General features: G+C 48.3%; 1 protein-coding gene across 13 annotated transcripts in view; it reads right to left on the bottom strand.

The window, feature by feature from the left end:
• Window positions 1–418: 418 nt before the first annotated feature.
• LOC106607325 (G patch domain-containing protein 8) overlaps window positions 419–24,493 on the bottom strand; it is a 38,922-nt gene continuing 14,847 nt past the window's right edge. For 2 of the 13 annotated variants that reach the window (XM_014204180.2, XM_045720556.1), the window contains 7 exons: window positions 20,674–20,692; window positions 18,113–18,185; window positions 9,185–9,252; window positions 8,941–9,027; window positions 6,835–6,978; window positions 6,335–6,465; window positions 419–5,679 (listed from right to left, as the gene is read on the bottom strand). In XM_014204180.2, coding sequence (XP_014059655.1) covers window positions 1,767–5,679; window positions 6,335–6,465; window positions 6,835–6,978; window positions 8,941–9,027; window positions 9,185–9,252; window positions 18,113–18,119 — 4,350 coding nt within the window. In that variant the 5' untranslated portion in view covers window positions 18,120–18,185; window positions 20,674–20,692 and the 3' untranslated portion in view covers window positions 419–1,766. Of the gene's footprint in view, window positions 5,680–6,334; window positions 6,466–6,834; window positions 6,979–8,940; window positions 9,028–9,184; window positions 9,253–12,368; window positions 14,077–18,112; window positions 24,488–24,493 lie in introns of those variants that run through there. The other 11 variants (XM_045720560.1, XM_045720559.1, XM_045720561.1 and 8 more) reach the window with 11 other exon arrangements.

Here is a 24,493-nt window from a genome sequence, read left to right as displayed (position 1 = left end):
CTAGATGTACAGCTAGCTGTCAGTGAGGCTACATAAAACTGAGCTCTGGCGCCATCTATTGACAGCTCAGCATTCCATAACCTAACGGGGCGAGGCAAAGCAGATGTAAAATCCTCTAGCCTTATTAGCCTAGTCCTCTAGTCTAAAAGGGCTGCATGCAATATGCAGACATCAAGAAGCTTGTGCTGAGAATGAGAAATTCACTTCTCATTGCAGTTTCAGAAGCCGTTTGCCACAGTAAGTAAAGAATGCATGTCTGTGCTGGTATTTGTTACTATATGTAATTTGCCTATAATGTACCATACGGGAAGTACCCAAACTGGACATTTATCTTTATGTATTGCTCGCAAGCCTTACTTATACCACTGCAGACTACTCACTCTTCACCAGCTAAACATAGTTAAGACAGACAAACATGTAGCAACTCAAAACTCTTTATTTGCTGACGCATCATATTTAAAAAAGACATACCATTGCTGCCCCTTACAGGGCAGTCCCGTCATCCAATCCTTCCCATACAGAATAGTTCAGAAAATGCCTTGATAAAGTATTCTTGTCCATCCTCATTCCTTCAGTTCTTTTGTTTTCAGTAGCAACAAACCCCTAGAATGTTATTGGGGTTAACTACAGCAATTTTATTTACACTGAGCAAAAATTACACAAGAGGAAAAACATCTCCTTTTGAGGAGCATTTTGGAAAATAATTTAGAAACAAAAAAAAAAAAATACAATTATTGCAGTATACTACAATCATACATTTGTTACATGATGCGAAAGCAGCATCTTGATGTACAGATTTCAGTGCAAGTCATTTCGATATACAACCACTACCACTTGGAACAACATGACCTTTAACCCTACAGCACTAAGCGGGTGTAACCCCCCCCTCCACAGTACCTCCAATAAAACATGAGCTTCACCCAACCTCTTATCGTTGTTCCCCCACCGGTGACCATTTTCATTTCCTTATGGGCAACATTTCATTAGTCAGTAATAAAGAACATCCCTTATATGCCCATCATATTAGAGGGATACTTCACATTGCTCAGTGATCTATGTACACTACACCGTATTACAAATTGTTGGTGAATATTACGGGTCATGAAGAGAGCAAGTAGTCATGTGAGAACATTAGATATTAATGACAAAATAATTCAGGCAGTAGACTAGATCCACCAGATTACATTACAAAGTCAAGGCTGATTCCAGTCATGGATGTCACCCTAAACCTCTTGTCCCCATCTCATCTCCCCCTTCCTTTCCCACAACACCATCCTGCTTATGGCTTCAGCCACTGCGTCTCTTTGGCTGTAGAAAACAAAGAAGAACATTGACAGCGACAATCAGTTATAAACTGTGGGACAAAAAAAAATACTCCAGAGGTTTCTGCTTGTTTTTTTTTTCTTCTTTTAAACTGGGTTCCCATTCAAAACAAACTGCCGTCTTAGATTTGAGGTTGCCTCAAACCCTCCTCCACCCTGTCCAGAAACCTCAGGGTGAATGTCAATCAACTGTTCGGAGGGGTCCATTCAAAGAGCCCACAGTAAATGTCTGTTGTTTACCTCTGCACAGGCAGCATATCACAGCACCTCTGTCTGGCCAGTGGTCTAATGGTGGCCAGTCTGATGATATTCTCATCATCACCTGCTGCACAATGGTGCCACGACACCTTCCTCTCTCCATGTTAACTCAGATGTTTAACCAGGCCTTCTCTGGCCAAAACACCCTCCTCTGATGTGGACACATGGCTCTAGTGAAGATCTTTCTCAGGAGCCGTGGTTAGGGGGGTGCTGGAGGTCCTGCCCTGAGAAGATGGGGTGCAGGAAGGGGTGGAGCTGCAGTGCGGCTGCCGCAGCGGCGTTAGAGTGCCGGGGGGCGAACAGCGTTGGGTAGAGGGATGAGTGTGGTATGTGGTGGAGTGCTAAGGGGCTGTGGTGATGAAGTGCTGAGGCTGGGATAATGTGTATGGGCTGGCCAGAGAGGAAGGCCGTGTGATGGGCAGGGATCAGTCCAGCGTGTCCCACTCCCAGCTGGTGGCCCAGAGTGTGGCCCAGAGAGTGTCCCAGGTGAGACAGGGAGATGGGGGTGAGGTGATGCTGGGGGATGTGGTGGACCTGGGCTAACTGGGGGTGCGGGTGGGGGCCGTGTGGGTGGATGCCCATGGCTGCAGCCTGAGCAGCATGGTGCTGCTGGATGAGGTGTTGTACTGTGGTGATGGAGGTAGCCGAGGCTGCAGACACGGCAGGCTGGTGGATCTGGATCATCTGCTGCTGGGGGGGAGGGGGTGCCGGCTGCAGATGGTTCGCTGCTGCAGCCATGTTTGCTGCAGCCTGTGCTGCTGCGGCTGAGGGGAAGGTCTTGATGTGCTTGGCCAGGAGCTGCTGCTGGATGTGCTGCTGGGCGGCCTGCTGCAGCTTGCCGTACTTCTCCATCTCCTCTGGGGTGAAGGTGATGGGCTGGCTCTCCAGCGGGGCCAGACTGTTCTCCTCTGCCTCCACACCCATGTCCTCCTCCTCCAGGCTGGGCGGGGGGTAGTTGGGGTAGGCGTGCATGGGGGGTGGCTGCTGCTGCATGTCGGGCATGAGGGGCTCCATCATGGGGTTCTGGGAGGGGTCCTGTCCCGGCTCACCCTGGTATGGGGGCATCAGCATGGAGGGTTCCTGATGGAACAGCGGCCGGGGCTCATGAAGTACCCGCGTGTCCAGGGTGAGGTGGCGGGCCTCCTGGACTACTACTACCGTCTCCTCCACCTTCTTATGAGCTGGTTGAGGGGGAGGCGGTGGGGGGAACTCCCGGATGGGCTCCATCAGGATGACCTCTCCTCCGGCATCTGAACCTTTCCCTGCTGATGACTTCTCTCCACCATCGGGCCGGGTCAGGGGGATCGCAGGGAATTTCTTCCCTGCCTGCAGCTTACCGAACAGGGGCAGCATGGACTTATTGCCCAGAGCTGGAGGCAGTTTGGGCCCAAAGTAGCCCGATGGTGGGTCCTTGATCTTGGCGCCAGACTTGGTCCCTGTGGTTGGGACATCAGATCCCTTCCTGGACTGGATCTTATCCAGAAGCTGGCGGGCGGTGAAGTGTGAGGAAGAGTTCCTCTGGTCTCCCCCTCCTTCTCCCCGGGACCCCCCTGCCCTCTGGCTCTGGGAGCTGCTGTTGCGGTTTGGGGCTCGTGATGAGGCAGAGCGGGGGGACTGGGAACGGTAGATGCAGGAGCGGTTGAAGTCTCGGCGCCGTGTGGCACTGTCTGCCCGGCCCCTGTGGTCCCCCTGGCCTCCACGACCCCGGTGAGGGGAGCCCTTGGTGGAGCTGGAGGAGCGGCTGGCTGAGCTGCGGCTGTAGCTGCGTCTCCACGACCTGGCGCTGCTGCTGCGGCTCCTGCTGCTAGAGCTCCGAGAGCTGCTCCGGTCCCGCCGCTGGTGCCTCTTCCTGCGGCTGTGGCTGCGTGAGCGAGAGCGAGAGTCCTCCGAGGACGAGGAAGAGTAGTGACGTCTTCTGGAGCGCCGCCGCCCGCCGCTCCCCCGTCGATCGTACTCGGAGTCAGAGGAGCGTTTAGAGTGTCTCCGGTGGCGCCCCCCGTCACTGTCGTCACTGTAACTGTCTGAGTAGCTGCGGCTGCGCCGGCTGTAGGCGCTCGAGGAGCGCTCCGAGCTGCTGGAGTCTGACTGGCTACGGGAGGCCTGGCCGCGGTGCCGCCGCCGGCTGCTCCCTCGCCCGTCTCCCCGACGCGACGAGCGGCTTCGGGAGCGGCCGGAGTCGTCGCTCTGGTGCCGGCGCCCCTCCCGGGGCGTGGACCTGCGGCGGCTGGATCGGGAAGCTGAGCCTCCACCTCCTTCCTCCTCACTCTCACTGCTGGGTGGTCTGCCTGGCCCGGGGCTCTTCTGGGCCGAGGAGGAGCAGGAAGCGCTGGGTGGGGCGCTGGGGTCTGTCTTCAGACGCTTGGTGCCGTTGTGCTCGTCAGAGGGCTTGGCCTCGTCAGAGCCTTTCCCTGCCCCACCTTCCTCTGCCCCGGACTTCTGAAGTGCTTCTTTGGCTGGTCGTTTCCTCTTCCCTGGTTCCGCTCCTGTAGCAGATCCTGCTGGTGTTGGGGGAGCACTAGCAACCGTTGCGGCTACTGCTTTTTCCTCTTTAGGCTTTTCCTTATCACTACCACCTCCCTCTTCACCTTTGTTTTTGCTCTTCTTTCGTTTGTGTTTTTTCTTCTTTTTGATTTTCTCTCCTAGGATCTCAGTTTCCGCGTCCCCGTCCACTACGGCTCCCTTCTCTTTTTCTTTGCGCTTGGAGCCTTTGCCAGATTTCTTATGCTTCTTCTTCTTCTTTTTCTTCTTCTTCTTGGCTCCGCTTGTGCTACTCTGTAGCTTTTGCTCCTCAGTCTCCCCTTGGGAACCCTCTATTTTTAAGGAGGGCTGCTCCTTATCAGTGTTGTCAGTGCTGGGCCCAGGGGTGGTGGTGGCAGCAGCAGCATTCCCCTCATTGACTGCAGCAGCTGCTTCAGGATTGGTTTTTTTCTCAGCTACTTCACCAGCGGGCTTGGAGGACTTTGCTGCTCGTCCAGCACGGGCCCCTTTGTTGCGGGACAGTTTGAAGTCGAAGTACAGGGGGTTGCAGCTGTAAGAGAGGGCGGGCTGAGCCTTGGTAAAATCCAGCAGCTCCGAGGGCCACTGCAGAGTGGTGCTCTCGTCTTTGCTCAGGACCAGGAAGAAGGGGCCGTTGGGGATTTTGGGGCCCGAGTTGGGCTCTGGGACTGGGGCCTCCTGCTTGCTGTCTGGTACTACAGTGGGGGCTGTTGTGGGAGGGGGGTCTGTTAAGCTGGCAGAGGCCTCTTCAGTCTTCAGTTTAGGTGATGTGGGAGTAGGAGTGGGCTCTATGACTGGAGCTGCAGGAGTCTTCTCTGGCTCCTCTGATTTGCACTCAGTAGCTTTTGGCTGCTCAGAAACCTCTGCTACCACCTTCTCGGTCTTCTTCTCTTCCACCTCTTCTTCATCTTCTTGCTCCCTGATCTCACACTGGTCTGTGGCCTTCATGAACACCAGGAACTGGAAGCGGGGTTTGACTCTGCAGTGGGTTGGTGGGATGTAGTGGTAGTACTCAGGCTCCTGGCCGGCCCAGCCTTCCTCCTTCTTCATCATCATCTTCAGCTTGTTGAGGGTGGAGGCTAGGGAGGCGCCATCATCTTCTTCCTCCTGCTCTGGTTGTTCTTGATGTAGTTGCTCCTCCTCCTGCTGCTCCTCCTCCTCCTCCTCCGGCCCTGCTGTTCCATTCCCCCCTCCTCCTCCCTTGGGGCTCTCGGTGCTGCAGCCGGAGGTCTCCTCCTGTCCCGCGGCCTTCTCCCCTCCCTCCTCCTGTCCCCCCTCCTCCTCCTCGTCATCCTGATGGAGTTTAGCGAACACTGCTGCGACCGTCTCCAGCTTCACCGGGGGTTTCTTGGCGAAGGAGAAGGACACGCTGACCTTGGAGGCCCCGGCCGGGGATGAGCTGCTCTTCCCCAGGGAGAAGCTGATGGTGGTGGCTGGTTTGGGGGAGGCCTGACCCCCACTGCTCTTCTCCTCCCCTGACAAGCCCTCCATGGCAGTGTCTGCAGGTGGAACATACTCGTGGGTTACAGCATTCCCGTCTTCACCCTTCTCCCCGTCTACTGCCACGGTGGTGGGTTTGAACATTGGACCACTTCCCGGGGTACTGAAACACAACGATAAAGAACATATTAAAGGGACGTGTTTAATCTGTTTCATCCAGAACACATTATTTTAAATTATAATCTTTCTTTGCACATACATCGGCAAACACTGCACTGATAGGAAGCTGCCACACAGCTATTAGACTGTTAAACAGCCTATAGGCATAGACTAGGAATCACTGGCCACTTTAAGGAATGAAACACTAGTCACTTAATAATGTTTACATAGCTTGCATTACTCATCTCATGTGTATATACTGCATTCTATACTATTCTATGGTATCTTAGTCAATGAATAATGTTTACATATCTTGTATTACTCATCTCATAAGTATATACTGTATTCTATACTATTCTACGGTATCTTAGTCCGTTCCGCTCTGACATCGCTCATCCATATGTATATAGTCTTAATTCATTCCTACTTAGATGTGTGTGTATTGGGTATATGTAAGGATAATTTGTTAGATATTACTTGTTAGATATTACTGCACTGTCGGAGCTAGAAGCACAAGGATTTCGCTACATCTGCTAACCTAATCACGTATATGTGACCAATAAAATAAAATGTGGTATTGTTTATTATTGGGTTACAGCCTCCACTTCAGCCAGTAGAGGGCGGTTGAGTTTGCAGTATATACTGTAGCATGTGCTCACCGGTTCTGCTGTTTCCTCTGCTCAGCCAGCTCATGCAGCCTGCGTAGCCGCTTCTCCTGCTTCTTCCCACCCTTCCGTGAGCGTGATGACACATTTCTCGCAAACTCCCTCTGCTTCAGCTCCTTAAGCCGCTGCAGCAGCACACCAAGGGCAGGATGGCGGGAGAGTGGGGGGAGAAAGACAGATTGGGTCAGATGGAGAAGAAGAGGAATGAAGGAGGGAGAGAAAAAAAGAGGGAGGGGGAAAAAAGAGAGATGAGGGAGAGAAAGAGAGCAGTTAAGGATTCCTGCATCCACAGTAAGGGCAATGGTGCAGCAACATCATTCAACAAGACCGTTTTATATCTGCAAAGCCCTCTCCACTGAGACAGGCTCCTTACACTTGTTTCTGAAGTGTCTGGGATTTAAGGCTCTGGTTCTCTAAGCTCATGTACACGGTGACAGTATAACCAGTGAGTGTAGGGGTGTAGCAGCGTGGGGGTAAGCAGAGGTCCTCCTCACCTGCTTATGAGCGTGGTCATACGAGTTGATGTGGTTGTCAAACTCTTGGTGCTTCTGGTACTGTTTCTCACACAGCTCACAGTAAAAGTTGGCCCTCAGGTCTTCCAGGGCTTTAGCAATGGCCTTCTCCTTTTCCACCTGGTCCTATTGGTGGGGTTAAGGAGGGCGGGGGGAGTGGACACACGAGATGTGAGTGACATTGATACAGATTAGAGATGGAAAGATGAGATAAGATCATAAGATCAAAGCCAGTATAATCTGGTCTTTATCCTCCTATCATAGGGCTTGGTACTGGTTGAGTAATCCACAGGAAACTCTATGGTTGTTTACCATTGAGGTTAAAAGTTCAATAACTGAAAGAAATCAATCACATAAGGTACAAGGATTGTGCTTGCAGTTTTTATACTGTGCATTCATAAAGTATTCAGACCCCTTCCCTTTTTCTAAAATGTGTTACATTATAGCCTTATTCTAAAATTGATTAAATAATTGTTTTCCCTTCAATCTACACACAATACCCCATCATGTTTTATTTATTTTTTGCACATGAATTAAAAACAGAAATACCTTATTTACAAAAATATCCTTGAGATGTTTCTACAACTTGGAGTCAACCTGTGGTAAATTCAATTGATTGGACATGATTTGGAAAACTATATCAGGTCCCACAGTTGACAGTGCATGAGGTCTAAGCTAGATCTGGGGGAGAGTACCAAAGAATGTCTGCAGCGTTGACGGTCCCTTAGAGAAACAGTGATCGCCATCATTCTTAAATGGAAGAAATTTGAAACCACCAAGACTCTTCCTAGAGTCAATAAATTGAAGGGGCAGCAGTTAGCCTAGCGGTTAGAGTGTTGGGCCAGTAACTGAAAGGTTGCTGGATCGAATCCCCGAGCTGACGAGGTAAAAATCTGTCGTTCTGCCCGAGCAAGGCAGTTTAACCCACTGTTCCCCAGATGCCGACGATGTGGATGTGGATTATGGCAGCCCCCCGCACCTCTCTGTTTCAGAGGTGTTGGGTGAAATGCGGAAGACACATTTCAGTTGAATGCGTTCAGTTGTTCAAGATTCTCTGGTCTGATGAAAACAAGATTGAACTTTTGGCCTGAAAGCCAATCGTCACGTCTGGAGGAAACCTGGCAGCATCAATCTGTGGGGAAGTTTTTCAGCAGCAGGAGGGATCGAGGGGAAGATTAACAGAACAAAGTGCAGAACGAAGTTTCTGGAGCAGGCAAACCTGCTCCAGAGCACTCAGGTCCTCAGACTGAGGGAAAGGTTCACCTTCCAACAGGACAGTGAGCCTAAGCACACAGCCAAGACAACGCTCCCCATTCAACCTGACAGAGCTTGAGAGGATCTGCAGAGAAGAATGGGAGAAACTCCCCAAATACAGGTGTGCCAAGCTTGTAGCGTCATACCCAAGAAGACTTGAGGCTGTAATCGCTGCCAAAGGTGCTTCAACAAAGTACTGAGTAAAGGGTCTGAAATAAATGTGATATCAGTTACATTTGTCCTGAATTTGCAAACATTTCTAAAAACCTGTTTATGCTTGTATTTAGGGGGTATTGTGTGTAGATTGGAATAAGGGTGTAACATAACAAAATGAGGAAAAAGCCAAGGGGTCTGAATACTTTACAAATGCACTGGCATATGCCATTTCCGCAGACATACCGGTAACCCGCTAAAATAAATTATTTGGCACATGCATGACAGTATAAGTGTTCCATTGACTGAGCGTCTGTCTGTCTGTCTGTCTCATATATTCAGAATCTCACACCAGCACAGACAGCAACACCTCACATGAACTCATCCAATCTTCTCCACAAGAAAGAAGCGCGAGGGAGTGGGAGATGAGGAACAGGAGACGCTCTATGATTCTCCAAGGCCGATTTTATTGCATCGACACAGAACGGCAGCAGAATCTTAACAAGACAGGGCTATGAGTCACTGGCACAGGAGAAAAGCAAGAAGGTATGCAAATGCAGGAAACGGGGTCACCTTGAAGCGAGTGAACGACTGCTAGTGAGAGATTGTCGAAACGAGGACCTTGAGAAGAGAGGCGCATGTATGGCTGGATTGAGTTAGCTAGTAAGGAGAGTCTCTCACCTTGTATTTCTGCTGTAATTCCTCTGTGACTTCCTTCTCCACCTCCAGCACTTTCCTCTTCTCTGTAGCATCTTCGGCAACGTCCAACTACACACACACACACAGGGTATATGTTAGTTAATAAACTCGCTATGAACAAACTAAAACAGCACTCACAAATACACAGACCCATTTTACACAGCGCATGTCGTAGGATACAAAATGTAGAATATGGATATTTTGCGAGCCACTGACAGTGTCTTACCTCCATCTCCATGCGTCCCATCCCCATGACATCATATTTGAGGATGATGGGCACAGGGTCGGTGCGTCCTGGGGGGAGAGAGACAGAGAGAGGGGGAGGTGAGGCTCTGACACTGGGACGGGGGGACAGCTCGGGGACAGCCTGCTTTTAGAGCACAGAGTGCTGGGGTTAGAGAATATTGCCTTGAAGTGCAAAGAGACCAGAAAAGCTACAGTGAACCAAACACCAGCCATTCTCACAGCTTACCATAGCCACCAGGCACAGCACAGCTTAAGTACCCTGACTACTTCTCAGCTGGGTTCTCTTTTCTAGAAAGATCCTAGTTCTGAGAGGTCACCAGCAGAGGCCACATGAGCAGTTCAGAGACGTCCATTTGGATAAGGGAGGGGGAGAGGACAAGGAAACGGAGGGATAAAGTATACTGGAGAAAAACACAGTGGCAAGGACAGGGTTTAAGCCTGTATCTGTCGCAGTATCTCTGTGTCTCCCTCCAGTCTCAAACTGCTGAGCGTAGCCTCTCTCTCCCCTCCCTCCTCCAGTACTGCAGTCCTGTTCAACAAGAACGCCAAGTTTACCAAGGACAATACTGCCGGAGGGGCTGGCTGACGCAGCTGCTACAGATTACTGAGCAGAACACCACTGCGACAACATAGTACAGCCTCCCCATCACCCGGCTCTGAACTGCCCAGTGACTGACCTACCCTCCACAACACCCTGTACTGTCCCATAGGAGACCCAGCCTCTGCTCCCCCTCTACCCCAGGCTCTCATCATGGCCCTGGCCTAACAGGCTCTCCCCCTCTTTCTACTTAAGCCATGTTACGTAAGCTGTGAAAAGAGCTAGATCAGAAGGAAATTAACTTCAGAAAAATAAATGAACCAAACAAAAACAACCAGAAAACAGAATGAAACAGAAAAAGATCAAAACTATGTTGGAGATTTGACACGTAATTGCTTAATCCACTCATAATCAGCCAAACGAAGCAGAGAGAGAGAGAGAGAGAGAGAGAGAAAATAAAGGACAAGCACTCAACTACAGCGGAGTGACGTCACAGGCCAGGAATCGCCATGGTGACATTGCAGGGGAGGGGATACTTACCTGAGAAAATAGGGTATGGGGTGGGGTTGGACAGACAGGGGTTCTCAAAACAAAAAAGGCACAAAACAGAATTTGGACTAGTCTGCTGCAGCAGTGGCTGTTGGTTGGCAGCCAGGTACACAGTAAATCAGATAAGAGTCCAATCAGCACTTCAGTTTGGTTTCAGTTTATATTTTTTTCTCTCCTTACTCAAGATTACGTTATTATCCTCTTGATCGATTTTAGACTCAGTTTATACCCTTGGGCAAGAGTGATTATGAACATTTTAAAGATGCTTGTCCGTAGTTAATAGGGCTAGGAATTAACAAATACACAATCGGATACAAATAATGACTATTATTACCACGTAGCACAACCTATTAGCCATATTAAACTGGGTGGTTTCGAGCCCTGAATGCTGATTGGCTGAAAGCTGTGGTTATCAGACCTTATACCACGGGTATGACAAACAAATTATTTTTACTGCTCTAATTACATTGGTAACCAGTTTATAATAGCAATGAGGCACCTCGGGGGTTTGTGATATATGGCCAATATACCACAGCCAACAGCTGTATCTGAGAACGCTGTGTTGCGTCGTAACTAAGAACAGCCCTTAGCCGTGGTATCTTGACCATATACCACACCCCCTTGTACCTTATTGCTTCATTCTAATCCACATTCCCCCCTACTTCACTAGTGAGGAGGATAGACTGTAGTCTCTCATTCTGAAACTAAAAGAGCATGTTTGGTTTGCATCTTAAATCATGTGATAATTAATAATGTAGGGCTGTTCTATTGCAATGGAAGCCAGCGTGATAATCAGCATTGGCATAATAGGGCAGCAGCATATGCTTACATACCTAATGTATTCATTAGTGTCAGAATACAGATGTGAGACTAATTAATTCCTAGCCCATGGGGCAAAAAAACCCAACAAATATAATTTGAATCCTCTCTGTTAACATCTGTCTGTTCTCTGAATTGTTCTTGTATCATTGTTATGGTCACAGCCCAATGGTATAATCCTAATTCTTAAATTATAGCCGCATGTGGATCAAATAAGGGCCTGTCTGGACTCCAAACCCCACTACAGTGTCTGTCTGCCGGTTGGACACATTAAGGCAGGGTGGAGGGTGTGACGCAATTGCCAAATTGAGCTCCGTACCGCATCGCCGTGTGCCCCTCATTATTTTGTAATAAGGTTGAAGGCTCCGAATAGACATGATTGATTGACAGTAGGTGGGAGGTCCTGTATAAAAACAAACTCACTTCCTTGACAACAGCTCTGCGCTGCTCCCCGAAGCATAACAAGTACGGATGTCCTGACTTGCGCAGAGGCCGTATCACCATAAATGTTGCACGGTCAATGCAGATGTCCAAATAACAATGCAGCGCCTTTCACACTAGGCGATCCGGAGCCTGCTGGTTCTCTGTTGTACCTGATAAGTAATTGCACCCAGGTCTAAATCAGTCCCTAATTAGAGGGGAACAACTAAAAGAACACAGTGGAACTAGCTTCGAGGTCCAGAGTTGAGTTTGATGGACCTAGACTATTAGAGTGGATATTGAGCAGTCCAACCACAAGGGGGACTGCTTGAGACCAGCCCACGGACAGACAGACAGACAGGCCACTGCAGTAAAGCTCTCCACCAATTGACCAGTTCACTGAGAACACGGGGTAGGAGTCACAATCCAGGCACCTAATCATCATGAAATACGATTTTTTACAATTACAGGAGATGTCCCCAACTATAACCATCTTTAAAAACACAGTGACAATACCTTCAGCATTACCCATTCCAGTGGACAACAAAGGGACCGGACAAAAAAAAGTGTGCATCTAAATCACAGTGTGAATCACAAGGTAAAAAATGTAAAAAAAAAATAAAAACTGAAAACAAACAAAATGAGAATGTTTGTAAGAGTAATGTAGATGTATATATATGATAATATACACGCAGCAGAATGAGTACTAATACTGAGAGAGAATTGAAAGCCTATGTAGCATTGGTGCTCTGATGACGGGAAAACAACAAATGAAAGAAATGGGAGGGAAAAAATAACAAAAGAAAAACAATTCAATCGGGGGAAAAATAACATTTACCACTAAGTTTACCATCAGCACAACATGGGCAGGATCAAATCGCTGTAAAAAAGAAACACCAATTGGTTAAGCAGGAAGATTCGAGGCACATAGAGAAGGGTGGATGAGGTGGGGATGGGAGTTGGGGGGGGGATGGGAATTAAAGCCCTCTCCTTTCTTCACTCTTGGCCCTCTGGATGCTTACAGGGATCTCCTCTCACCACCACACTCTCTCACCCACCATCCCAGTCCCCAGTCCTGGCTCTTACTACCCCAATATCCCATGGGTGCCTGGACCCCCTGTTCCTCTCTCCTGTACGCCCCAAATCTGTGGTAAGTAACTCCCAAGACCCCTCACTCTTCCTTCACCCTACCCCAAAGAATGACAGCTAGAGCCAGCAGCTGGCTTCAATAACATCCCCATCAGATAAGAGCTCTGGGGGAGTTGAGTTGGACTCTGTTCTTCAGGGTAGGGGATGATTGTTTAAACAGCTGAATCTGAGGACAGATCCACTTGGAACAGGAGAACAGGGTGAAGCTCCCTGTCCGGCTGTCCTACAGATCATGCTTTAATTGTCGTGTGTTAAAATATCTATCGCATCTGGTACAGTAAAGAGGAATGACCATGCCTCATTTGATACGAGCATGCAACCAATCAGCTGACAACAGAACACCACTCGACACACAGCCACCATTCTCCCCTCTGTCAGCCTCACAGACAGATGTTTGTCTTGTCAGCCTGGTTAGCCTAGATTCCCCCAAATCCCCTCACTGTCAGCAAGCTCAGTTTGGGACATGCTTACCCCAGGACGGTGAACATAGACAGAGAGGTACCTGAAAAAGGGGGCCACAGGGCTTTGAGCAGTGCTTAGGAGACTTGGTCTAGCACCGTAAGTGTGCAACAACAGGAAAATAACAGTCAAATGACTATTTAGAGTTGAATTTGAAGTTCTCCATGGAGCATATGAAGGGTCCTTTGAGTGTAGCAGGTTGCCTATACAGAGCACTGCTTAAATCCCCAGATGACTGACACAGTCCAGGCAGGCAGGGTTGAACCTCTGGGACAGGCATGCTGTGCAGGGGGGGGAAGGCCAAAAGGAGAGGGATGATGGGTGTGTGTGACGTTGGTAGACATGGGAGGGAGGGGCAGACACCTTTTAGGTGCAGGAGGGGGGAGTGAGGTTTTCCCTGTAAGTTTTCCCTAGGGCCCCCGTCAGTGACTGACACACACAAATACACACGTCTCAGTCCCACATGACAACCGCACGCATACATACAGTACACACTCACTATACAGGTTTGAAGGTAGATACAGGCAGATGGGGGGGGGGGCTACTCTGCAAGCCATTCAAAAGACTGAGCCGTAGTCACAGCCAATCAGAACCCCCAACCATGGCAGCCACAGACACTCAAAAGGGAAAAAATCAAATCTAAAGAGACTTGGAGTTGGTGATTCTACAGGATGTGATGCAATCTTTGGTTACTAGGATCTACCTTGATTTTAATTTGATTTTGGTTGGGTTTTTCGTACTTGGAATCAAAGCACTGTAGGTACTTGTGAGCAGATTGTGAAAAGTGAAATAATAGTTTAGTGGTTTATAAAGCCAAGAGGAGGAAGCTGAGAGAGGCCAGTATTAGCCTACGTTGTAAAGGGCGGTGTTACATTGAGGTCAATTGTAGAGTGGGAGAAACACACACAGACATACAGAGGGAATCCAACAAACCTTACCTAAAAAAGGGGCAAAAAGAACAAAAGAAGAAATAAGAACAGAGTCAATACAGTGAAAACTCAAAGCACTGCTATCAAGTCAAACAAGCTTCTGTTCTGACAGGAGGGGAGAGAACGAGTATAATCCTGTATTATTATCATTAGAATATGATCCCACAGATTCATTCTATAGTGATGTGTTGGCGTGATACGGTGATTGTGTTATAAGTCCACTCCGGAGTAAAGTAGATGACCATATTTGTCCACAGTTGTTGGGTTCAGACACAGGACCATTAATATCCACAACAATTGGACATGCAGGCAGGCTAGCGCCACAGACAGACTCATCTACCCACAGGGCCACTGCTTACATAACACTGTACTGACACCATGCGAACAGCAACACAAGAGCTACACTCAACCAACTTAAACATTTTACATTTGAGTCATTTAGCAGACGCTCTCATCCAGAGCAATTAGGGTTAACTGCTTGCTCAAGGGCACAGATTGTCGGCTCAGGGATTCGAACCAGAAACCGAAACGAACGTTCTTAACCAAAAGGCTACATGCCGCTTAGTACATAAACCGTAAACATTCACAGATTTTCACATCAAACACACAAATACAACCCCCTTTATTCGCTAGATTACTGACAACCAGACAGCAGGTCCGGTTTTAAAATGCATATTTAAAAACAAAACACCCTGTACTGTCTGCCTGTCTCAATCCTGTTATCAACGCATCAGAGTCATGGGTCACCGCAGTGCTTTCACACACTCAGACAGGTAGTTCCCAATGTGCCCTGTAGGAGGCAGTGTCCTGGACCGTAGGGCCTCTGGCTGGTAACTGGTGACAGAGAAGTGGACTGAAAGCCCTACATGTCCATGAACAGAGGAGAGGAGAGGAGAGCAGAAATACCAGGAACCCCTGCCAACCTCCTTACAACCAGTCCCTGGCATGAGCCTCACCTTTAAAACAGGCAACATTTCAATCCACCATTCCTCATGGGACAGCGTCGAGACCCTCAGCAAGCAAGACGCCACGCAACGGCTGTGTTCTCTTCAAGGCCAGAGATGACGAGTCGTTAACACAAGTGTAGCAACGTCTTCAAAAAGCTCCTTAGCATAGGAGAGCGTTGTTGGTATTACATTTGCCGTGGCTGCTGTGTGTGTGTGTGGCATTCCTCTGTGTGACTGTTGTGTTTAGCACAATGCTGCCAAATGGGAGGGTGGGACAGATCCCCAGCTAGATGAGCCATGGCTAAACACTACAGACAGAAAAGCAGACACTAAAAGAATGCAGTGTACCCTGTGCTACGTACACTACTCGCCTCCCTTAAAACAAATAGCCAGCTGACCTGACTGACCCAGGTCTTAACTCAGTGCAGATCCTTATGTTGCACCGGAGGCTACTACTGCAGGGAGGCTGGTAGTCTACATTTGCATAAGCATCCTCCTCTAAAAGCAAGTATAAAAACAAGGTTCTCTAACGCGGGCCTATTTATCCACAGTAAGACGTTAAGCTGTAGCATTCGACACATTGTTACAATCACCTGCTCAGGGTGTCAGACTGAACAAGAGGACAAGTCCCCAGTAGTGTACGGTTTTGAGAGGGAGAAGGCATCCAGGCACTGTGTCCCGGTTGAAAACAAGACAGTGTGTTAGAGAACGAGCAGACTGGGATGTTTCCCATTAGCATGTTGTAATGCAGCCCAGATGCTTCCTGCTGGGTGGGTAGGGAAAGGCTGGTGTGACTAAGGGAACAGGGCTAGAGAGAGGAACGATGGAGGGATGAGAAAAGGCTGGGTGAAAGACGGGTCCGGGTTGTGTAGCTAGCTCTGGGCGGAAACAAATGAGAGTGAAAGGGGTTGGGTGAAGAGGTTAAGGCCCCTGGACTCGGCCCCATAAAGTAGACACACTCACTCTAAACCAATTCTCAATAGACTACACGGACCAACCAGCCTGCCAACTATGACATCATTCAAAGCTGAAGGAAAACAACACTACACAGGGCTCTACAGTGCGACCATTTTACTCGCATAGGCACCGAAATATTTTGTTGTGCGACCTTTTTCTAGCACCAGTGCACCTAGAAAAATGTAAGAGTCTAGCTTTATAACCTAAAATATGTTGCATTGTGCGCCAAAATGTATTTGCGTGCGCCTACATTTCACAATTTAGGCGCACACGTGCTCCTTGTAAAAAAGGCCAGCGTAGAGACTTGCTATTCATCACCCTCTATAGAGAGAGCAGAGGGGAAGGAGAGGGAGAGCCGGGGAGAAGTGAGACGGTGAGAGGGAGAGAAAGAGGACGGGTGCGAGTATGAGAGAGAGCGAGAGAGAGAGGGGAGGGGCAGAGAGTGAGTGAGCGAGGGAAGAGAATGTAGCATAGCAGGCAGGAGTTGAGTGGAGAGAAGCCAGGGCGCTGCACCACCAGGACCAAGCAAATGAGGCTGTGAGCTGAGCTGAACTAAAGAGCCCCCCCCCCCCTCATCCTGCACAGCTCCAGTCAATGCCGGGCCAGCCAATCCCTGCCTATAGAGGAAAAACAGCATGAACCACAGCCAACAGCTCTGCATCCTGCACCGAGTGCTGCTGCGTGAGGTTCTGAAGGCTGTTTTCAGACCAAGACAGTCCTACACACAGACACAGACATGAAAGCTTGTACTAGCACAGAAGTGCAGGCAGACAACATGTAAGCATGTGTTTGGGCTGTCTAATGAAAGTTCACCAGGACATTACAGGCCTAAGGGAGGAGGAACTGCAGAGACAGACACTCTGTCTTGTCTTTCACTAGTAAACTCAGAGGCTTTTATGCTCAAACCCTTGCCAGCCAATTAAAAACACCATCAGACATGAGCTGTGGTCAATCAATGCACACAAAATGCATCAATACAATTAATTCCAATAAGAAGTTAATAGTTAATTACCATGGAAACCCTGAAATAACAAATAACCAGTGTACCCCTTAAAGTAACCCATTAATCCTTCAACCAGATTAGCTTTAAATTCATTTAAATAAAGTGCCAGTTAACAGGGAGAGATCGATAACGGAAATGGAGGAAGTGAGATTAACAGTTTTTAAATCTAACCAACATATTGACTGAATTACTTTGACTAAAGACTGGGGAGGGTAGAACACGAAGGCATGACATAGGCGATTATATTAGACTATACATAGCTAGATACAGACCACATCAGTTACAGTAACTCCACAATCTTCTACGAGCACATATCCAACCCTTCAGCGGCTAGTATCACTGCACTAATCACCACAGCTATGAAGCCCAGACATTCTACAAATTGAGTTGAAATTCCAAACATGACACAGGTGTTCAAAGGCAAACACACACAGTGTGAAACTAACTTGACTCTTGATCAGTGGAACATCTGAGAAGCAGACCTGGACTCTGTCTGCTACACACTTCACAGTGGAACCAAGCTGGGTACACACAGGCATTCCACCATCAGAATATGTCTTTATTGGAGGAGAATGAACAGCAGCTCCCATTGGCTGAGGGCAGTGTGTCTCAAGGGAGCTTGTGAGCAATGAGCATCAGTGCGAGTGTGTGTGGGGTGGGCATGCATTCTACAACCCCTTAAAAAATGTTTTTTAACTCAGGCCCACTTTAGTCAAATCTGCTCTAGGCTAAATGCATCATGGGAAGGGAACAGCAGTGGCGCAAAGAACAAACACTACCACCACCCTCCTCCTCTTTCCTCCCGTCCTGTCCCAGGGTGCATCACACTATCCTTTCTACACCTAGTTCTGGCTAAGACCAGTGCAAGACCGACAGGGACAACTGTACCGGGGTCATGCACTAAATACTCTGATCCTTTCCATCTACCAGAGGAGGAAGACAGAGATCAGAAAAAGCACAGAAAATAGAAAGGAAACAGTAGAAAAGAAACAAAACAAGTACAAAATAAAACCTGGAGAAAGGTTTGGCAAAGAGGAGGAGTACCGAGAGGAGTATTGAGAGGTATTAGCACACATTTGAGAAAGGAGTATGGAAAGAGAGAGAGAGAGAGAGAGAAGGGGCGAGAATGTCTTCTTACCCTGCATGGTTTTGCCCAGTCCTTGCCCCAGCTTCCAGCCATGTTTCTGAAGCAGCCGGTGCCCAATGTTATCCTGGCAGACAGAACAGAGGAGAAAAAGACCAAAAACATTCCAATAATGGGCACGGGTCACAAACACATACAGGACTACTACCAAATCATCACCACCTCCTACACCATGTGACACCAGTGACTTCCAGCACAGGGGGAGGTGAAGAGGGAGGTGAAGAGGGAGGGAAGGAGCGTGTAATCTCTGTACTAACATCCTTATGGCCACACTGAGGGGTAGAGAAGGAGCCTACCCTTACAGGAACTGATTAAAACCTCTAAAGCTTACAAACTGGGGATGAAGCGTCCCATGTTCTACTCGTTGCTGTAACACAGAGAATATCAGCTGACTGGGAGGTACGAGGGGAAGGAGGAAGAGGAGAAAGGAGACGGTAATATATGTATCACACGCTTATACATATATGAACCGCTATAGAGCGAGATCTATCGTACACAGACAAATGGAACAAAACAAGGTATGGAAATCTTGCGTTAACAGAAAGAGGACCAGAAACTCTCAAGCCTGTTGTGATTCCATAACCAAGACACAGGGGAGCGCCACGAAAACTATGCAGCTGTCACGAGAGAAATACAGCGAGAGAGGGGGAAAGAGAGAGAGAGAGAGAGAGAGAGAGAGAGAGAGCTAAGAGGGCCTTGGGTTACCATTACAAGGCCCAGGGTTGAGAGTGTGTATGACTGTGTAGGAGAGAGGAAGACATCAGGTGCGTGACTGAGACTGTTATAACGCTATGGGACGGCAGTAAAACAAAAGTGAAATGCAAGACTTTCGCACCACTACAAACTACAGTACATCATCAAGCACAAAGAAAACAGAAACAATGAGATTTGTAAAAATAAAAAATAAGAGGTTGCGTTTCAGTTGTGATTATAACTATTCCAAGCTTTTCTACTACCATTCACCAGGGTGCTGAAATCTACCAAAAACATACAAACCAACCCAAAAAGTATATTTATAATCACAAAGAGAGTAGATGTTAAATTTCAAACAGAAAACCAAGTGGGAGGGATTGAAACCAAACAGTAAAACAGCATGCAGCTTTTTGTTGAAGAGTTGAACAAAAAGAGACGGTGTTAGTACTGGACTGTATATGATGATGCATATACAGAAGGGCAGGGTCAACAGAAGGCCAACGGACCAATGGTGTTAGTCTGAGATGGGCTCAAGCACAGAGGTGATGGTTGGACAGGGTCATAGTAGATTGTCTTGACAGACAGAGGGCCGTGGAAGTGGATGGAGCTGTAAGAGTGGTGGTGGGGTGGGGCAGTATGGGTTAGTGCATGTGGAAGGGGTACTGGTTGTCACACACAGAACATGCTGCATCTCCGCCCGTCTGCTTTTGTCCAAGAGATGGATTTTTGTCAATTTTATCAAGTCCCTGTGGTATTTCTACCCAAACTAGTGCCCCCCCCCCCCCATCTGTATAACTAAGTAAACGCTCCCAGCTTGCTTATCGTTAACTAAAATATCATTACCTAATTGGTTTGTTTTAAGCGAGACACCTAAAATACTGTTGAAATGGCAACTCCCCTCCAAAGCCACTGATAATCTCCCTCATATACAGTATTTGTTGTAGGGCCTTGCTGATAAAATACACAAATATTTGTTTTCCTACCTTACCCCAGGGAAAAGTTGAACTGCACCACTTCCTAGCTCTGTTTGGTTGTGTTTTTCTCCTCGTCTAATTCCAGACAGGAAGACCCAGTAGAACAGAGCCTGGGAATGGGGGATATATGAGCTGTATCTGTGTGCCGGTCAGATCTTCCGCTCCAAGCACAGATAAGAGAGGAATTCATACTGGGCCTCATATGCTGGTGAGAGGGATCACATGTGTACTTCTAATAACTGGGGCTATACATCACCTAGCATGGTGTCACCATATAAACATGTTCATGCTGGTTGCTAGACACATCAAGTCAGAGCAGTTATAAATAAAAGAGGGGCTGGAGGACTACAACTCCCATGATCCTCTGCAGCCTCGTCTCTCTGCACTGCAGATGGTGCTGCAGTGGGCTCCTCCCTGCTCCCATTGACAAAGAGATACTGGGGATGCTTTCAGTTTTCACCGCAGTAGGATGGTGCTGTAGCTGCCTGCAACAACCCACACAGAAACACAGGCTGAGGAGAGTAGTAGTTCATCTAATAGCACCTTTCAGGGGTTATGTAGGTTGGTGGGAGGGAATCAAATGTAAGCCAATAGTCTGTAACCCTCCCCCAAAATAACTCTAGCTGCGTCTGTAAATCAGAATGAGGAAAACCAGGTGGGGCTGGTGAGGGGGAGAAACTTCAGTCCAAAACGGCTGAGACTGATCGATGAGCCAATCAGAATGGACTGAGCAGAGTGTGAGGGCGGAGATGAGGCGCAGGCTGTGTGCTGAACAACAGATGAATGAACGCACTAAATGAAGAAGAAAACAGACAGACGGACGAGGAAAAGCAACGACGGCGAGTTCCAACAGCAGTGCAAGTGGAGTGAAGGCATTTCCATACGAACCTGGCTTTAAAATACTGGGCTGTCAAAAGAACAGTCACACGTGACACAATGTAAGAAACCGGCCAGTCACTAAGTCTTTCAACTGCAATCTGTTCTCTAGCTTTTTCTTATTAAAAAGAGCTAAAGTCTTTATTTTGCCCTAAAAAAATGTATAAAACACTGTACACAAAACAGAAATGTGGTAACTAGGCATGTCAATAAACTAACTGCTTTAACGATTACTGTTAATATAGGAGAAATAAAAAGAAAATGTTATCCAAACAAGAGAAATCCACACGAGAGTGTTGGTAGGGAGGGTAATGTGCATTGTGCGGTCATTGACACAGTGCATGGGAGGGGGGGAGGTGGAGGGAGGGTAAAACCAAATAGATAGGGGTAAAGGAAGGAAGAGGTATACAGGGGGCACCATACCAGGAACCTCGGCGTGTGTGCGTCTTCAAACCTTGTGATGCTGACGGTGTAATTGTGTGTGTGTGTGTGTGTGTGTGTGTGTGTGTGTGTGTGTGTGTGTGTGTGTGTGTGAGCCTCACACTGGAGGTTCAGAAGCCCCTTGCATTATACAGGAGGTTTTTAAAATGGGGATTACTGCACCATCACTGTCTGAGGCCTTAACCCATAGAACAGACAACACGCTAATCCACTTAACCAGAAAATAATGTCCGAAAATAGATCAACCAAAACTTGGGTCATATTTAATATGATTATCTCTGTGAGATTTCAGAGAGAGAGAGAGAGAGAGAGACACTAGTAACTATGTGACAGTACAAAACAGAGGGTCGCAGTCAGGCGTCACCCGCTCTCGTCCCCTTGTGGAATGTGTGTTTTTACAGGAGTCTGGTGGAGCCTGGTCTGTTGGACAGAGCAGGGGGGCAGCTCTCCTCTCCTCTTCCTTGTAAAGCTCTTTTTCCAGCTCCGCTGTCCTTGGCGCTCTGTCTGTCTGCCTTGCACGCTCACATTCCTCCCTGCTGAGGCTCAGATTGGTGTGACTAAATGGAAACAACGGTCCCTGCATGGGCCTCAAGGGACTCAGGCCAAATAGAACAGACACCTTCCCTGCCCTGCCCTCTTAGCACCACCATATTGGAGAGCAGTTGTTACCTAACCTTGGGTCTGTTCAGTTGACCTTGAGGAGTTGTGACTTAACCGGTGGACAGACTTGGTCAGGACCATTGGATCCATGACCATCAATGACCTTAAAAACATCTAACTGACCTCGTCAGTCTGCCTCCTGCAGTGTTGGAGCGGCTGCTAAATAGAGATGGAGCCCTAGGCCGGGTCAGGGTTGGAAAGGGGACGAGTGACTGACGGCAGACGACCTTTCCCTTGGTAATCTTCCAGGCTGGGAGGCGGTGGGAGTGTAACACTCACACGGCATGGAGCAGAGGAAAGATACAGCTGGTGCCTGAGCAACAGCACAGTAGTCTGTGTGTGTTCCTCCAGGCTCTGTGTGTGTGCGCGCACGAGAGTGTGTATGTGTGTGGGCGGGCGAGCAATGTTGTCGTGCGCGTGGGTGGCAGTGAAAAGAAAAAACACCTATACAAGGTTGATCATTTCAAAGACACCTACAGCTCTGTTGATACATGGATGTGAACAACAACATGGCCTTTAAGCAGTCGGTACACCGTCACAGTCTGTCAGACCCACCTCATGTTGATGATGTCAGCACCTGGACCCAGAACAGAGACACCAAATGGCTGTTAGCACCCGTGATAACATACTGAGGGTGGGCTGGGGTCAGTGTGTTACTGCAGTCGTACTGCACCATGAGAGGGTGATGTATGACCTTTGACCTGTCATAAATCCCTGGGCATGTACGTTTCCTTCTAATCTGACTGAGGTTTGACTCTGAATATTGTTGTCAGTGGTGCTGTGATGTAGCTGACCCTGGCTTGGTGCAGTGTCTCAGTAGCCAAAGGTAAAAGGCCGGAGGACATCACGTTAAATGGCACGGTGTGAAATCAATCTTCTCTCTCTCAAGTTTGAGGCCAGAACAGCTTGTGCACAGGTGGTTTTTTTAAATAGAGTTTGCTCTTGTGTGTGTGAACGCTAGTGTATGTGTGTCTGAGGCTGCCCACTGCATCTCTCTTTCAGGGCCAGGGATTTGGAGGAGGGAACAGGGGTAGGGGACATTGGAGAAATGGGGAGGGGAGGGGAAAAGGTGTTGTGATTAGGACAGAGTAAGAGAGCTAGTACCGAATGATAGCCAGTTAACACATGCAATGCAAAAAAAACAATGTTAGAGAAAGAGCGAGAGAACAGAGGGGAAAGACAGAGAGAGAAAACAGATCCCAGTAAAGTACCACAGACCTCTAGCTGCCTACAGATCAGAACACACACGAGTGGCAGGGGAGGGGCGCAGAGAGGCGCTGCACACACAGCCAGCTCCTTGACGTGAGACACGCTGACGACTGTCACTGCCCCCGTCACCCCAGAGCCATGTCACTGCTGCTGGAGTACGAGGGGGAGGGGGGGGGTCAGACAAACTTAAGTGGAGCTGTGAAATTTCAAAGCTGATCAGCTGCAATTTCACTGAAATGAAAGGTCTGGTGTGTGTGTGTGTGTGTGTGTGTGTGTGTGTGTGTGTAATACGCATTATGTGAGCGTATGTGTCTGAAGTGACAGTCCTCTCTCTCTCCACGTGTGACAGGAGCTGTCGTGCTGCAGCCCGGCTCTCAGCGCCCCTCCATAGACAATAGCGCAGGAGCAACAGAGCCACTTTACCCAGGCAGGCAGGCCACCTCTCCTGCTCTCCTCTCCACTCCTCTCTACCGCCCACCTACAGTGGGCTCCTGAGCCAGTGAGTGGGTTGGTGCTACATGGCTCAGCTTGGTTTGATCAATCCACCCACCATGACAACCCATCAGGGTCTATGTCACATATATATCTATATCTTCACATGAAGGTCTATATAGAAATGGTCAGGACCAGACAGGAGTTTCTCCCTCACATTTCATTAAGGAAGCATTTTTAGCATGGCTTAGTAACGCTTTCAGAGCAGCAGGACAACCGCAGAGCTAGGAGAAGGACAGACTGACCTTGCTGTTACTGCTGTTGTTACTGCTGCTGTCTATGTGCCTCACAACAGAACAGACACAGGATTATTTACACCAGAGTGCCTGGCTGAATCATTTGGCTTTGTTACAGCTTCATGCTTAAGGCTAGCTCTCATCGTCTAGCGGTATAGCTGTGTGGGTGTGTGCGCCGTTTCCATGTAGACTGGCAGTATATACTTTAAAACAAAAGCCTAAAAACCCTTCTCGTACCTACTTGTAAGTAAAGCTTTATTTATCAATGCAGCTGGAACTCTTGGCATGAACTCTCAATGCAGCTGGGCTAAGATACTGTTCTGCTGTGCCTTGAGATGCTCAGAATCAGATCAATAGTTGGAGTCAGGGGACATCCACTATGCCCTGAGGAGGAGAGGGGATAGACGTTGTGGAGACAAGAGTGGAGTTCAGGCCTGCTCTCCGCGGTGCTTCAGAGAGAGAGAGAGACAGATGGAAGGGGGAGCGAGAGGAAAGAGCTGCCTGCGATATTATCCATGTGCCTCGTCAGCGAAAAATGCAGTCCCAGTTGCACAAGCACCATGCCAGCACAGAATGACAGAGGGTACTGAACACCGAATCACTGTGTAGTAGAGAGAGAAATAATTGTTTGAACATAGATGCATGAAAAGAACAGAGAGAAGATTGATTGAGAGAGCAGAAAGACGTAGAGCGATGTGAAGACAGAGAAAGAGTGATAGAGAGACAGTAAGAGAAGCGTTACAAGGAAACCCTAAAAAGATGGGAGTAGGAAAGCGGAGCGTGCAAATACAAAC

This window comes from Salmo salar, chromosome ssa06 (assembly GCF_905237065.1).
Source record: "Salmo salar chromosome ssa06, Ssal_v3.1, whole genome shotgun sequence".
In the NCBI taxonomy this organism is placed as follows: domain Eukaryota; kingdom Metazoa; phylum Chordata; class Actinopteri; order Salmoniformes; family Salmonidae; genus Salmo; species Salmo salar.
Note: the sequence above shows the minus strand (reverse complement) of the source record. Positions and strands in the feature narration are given on the sequence as shown.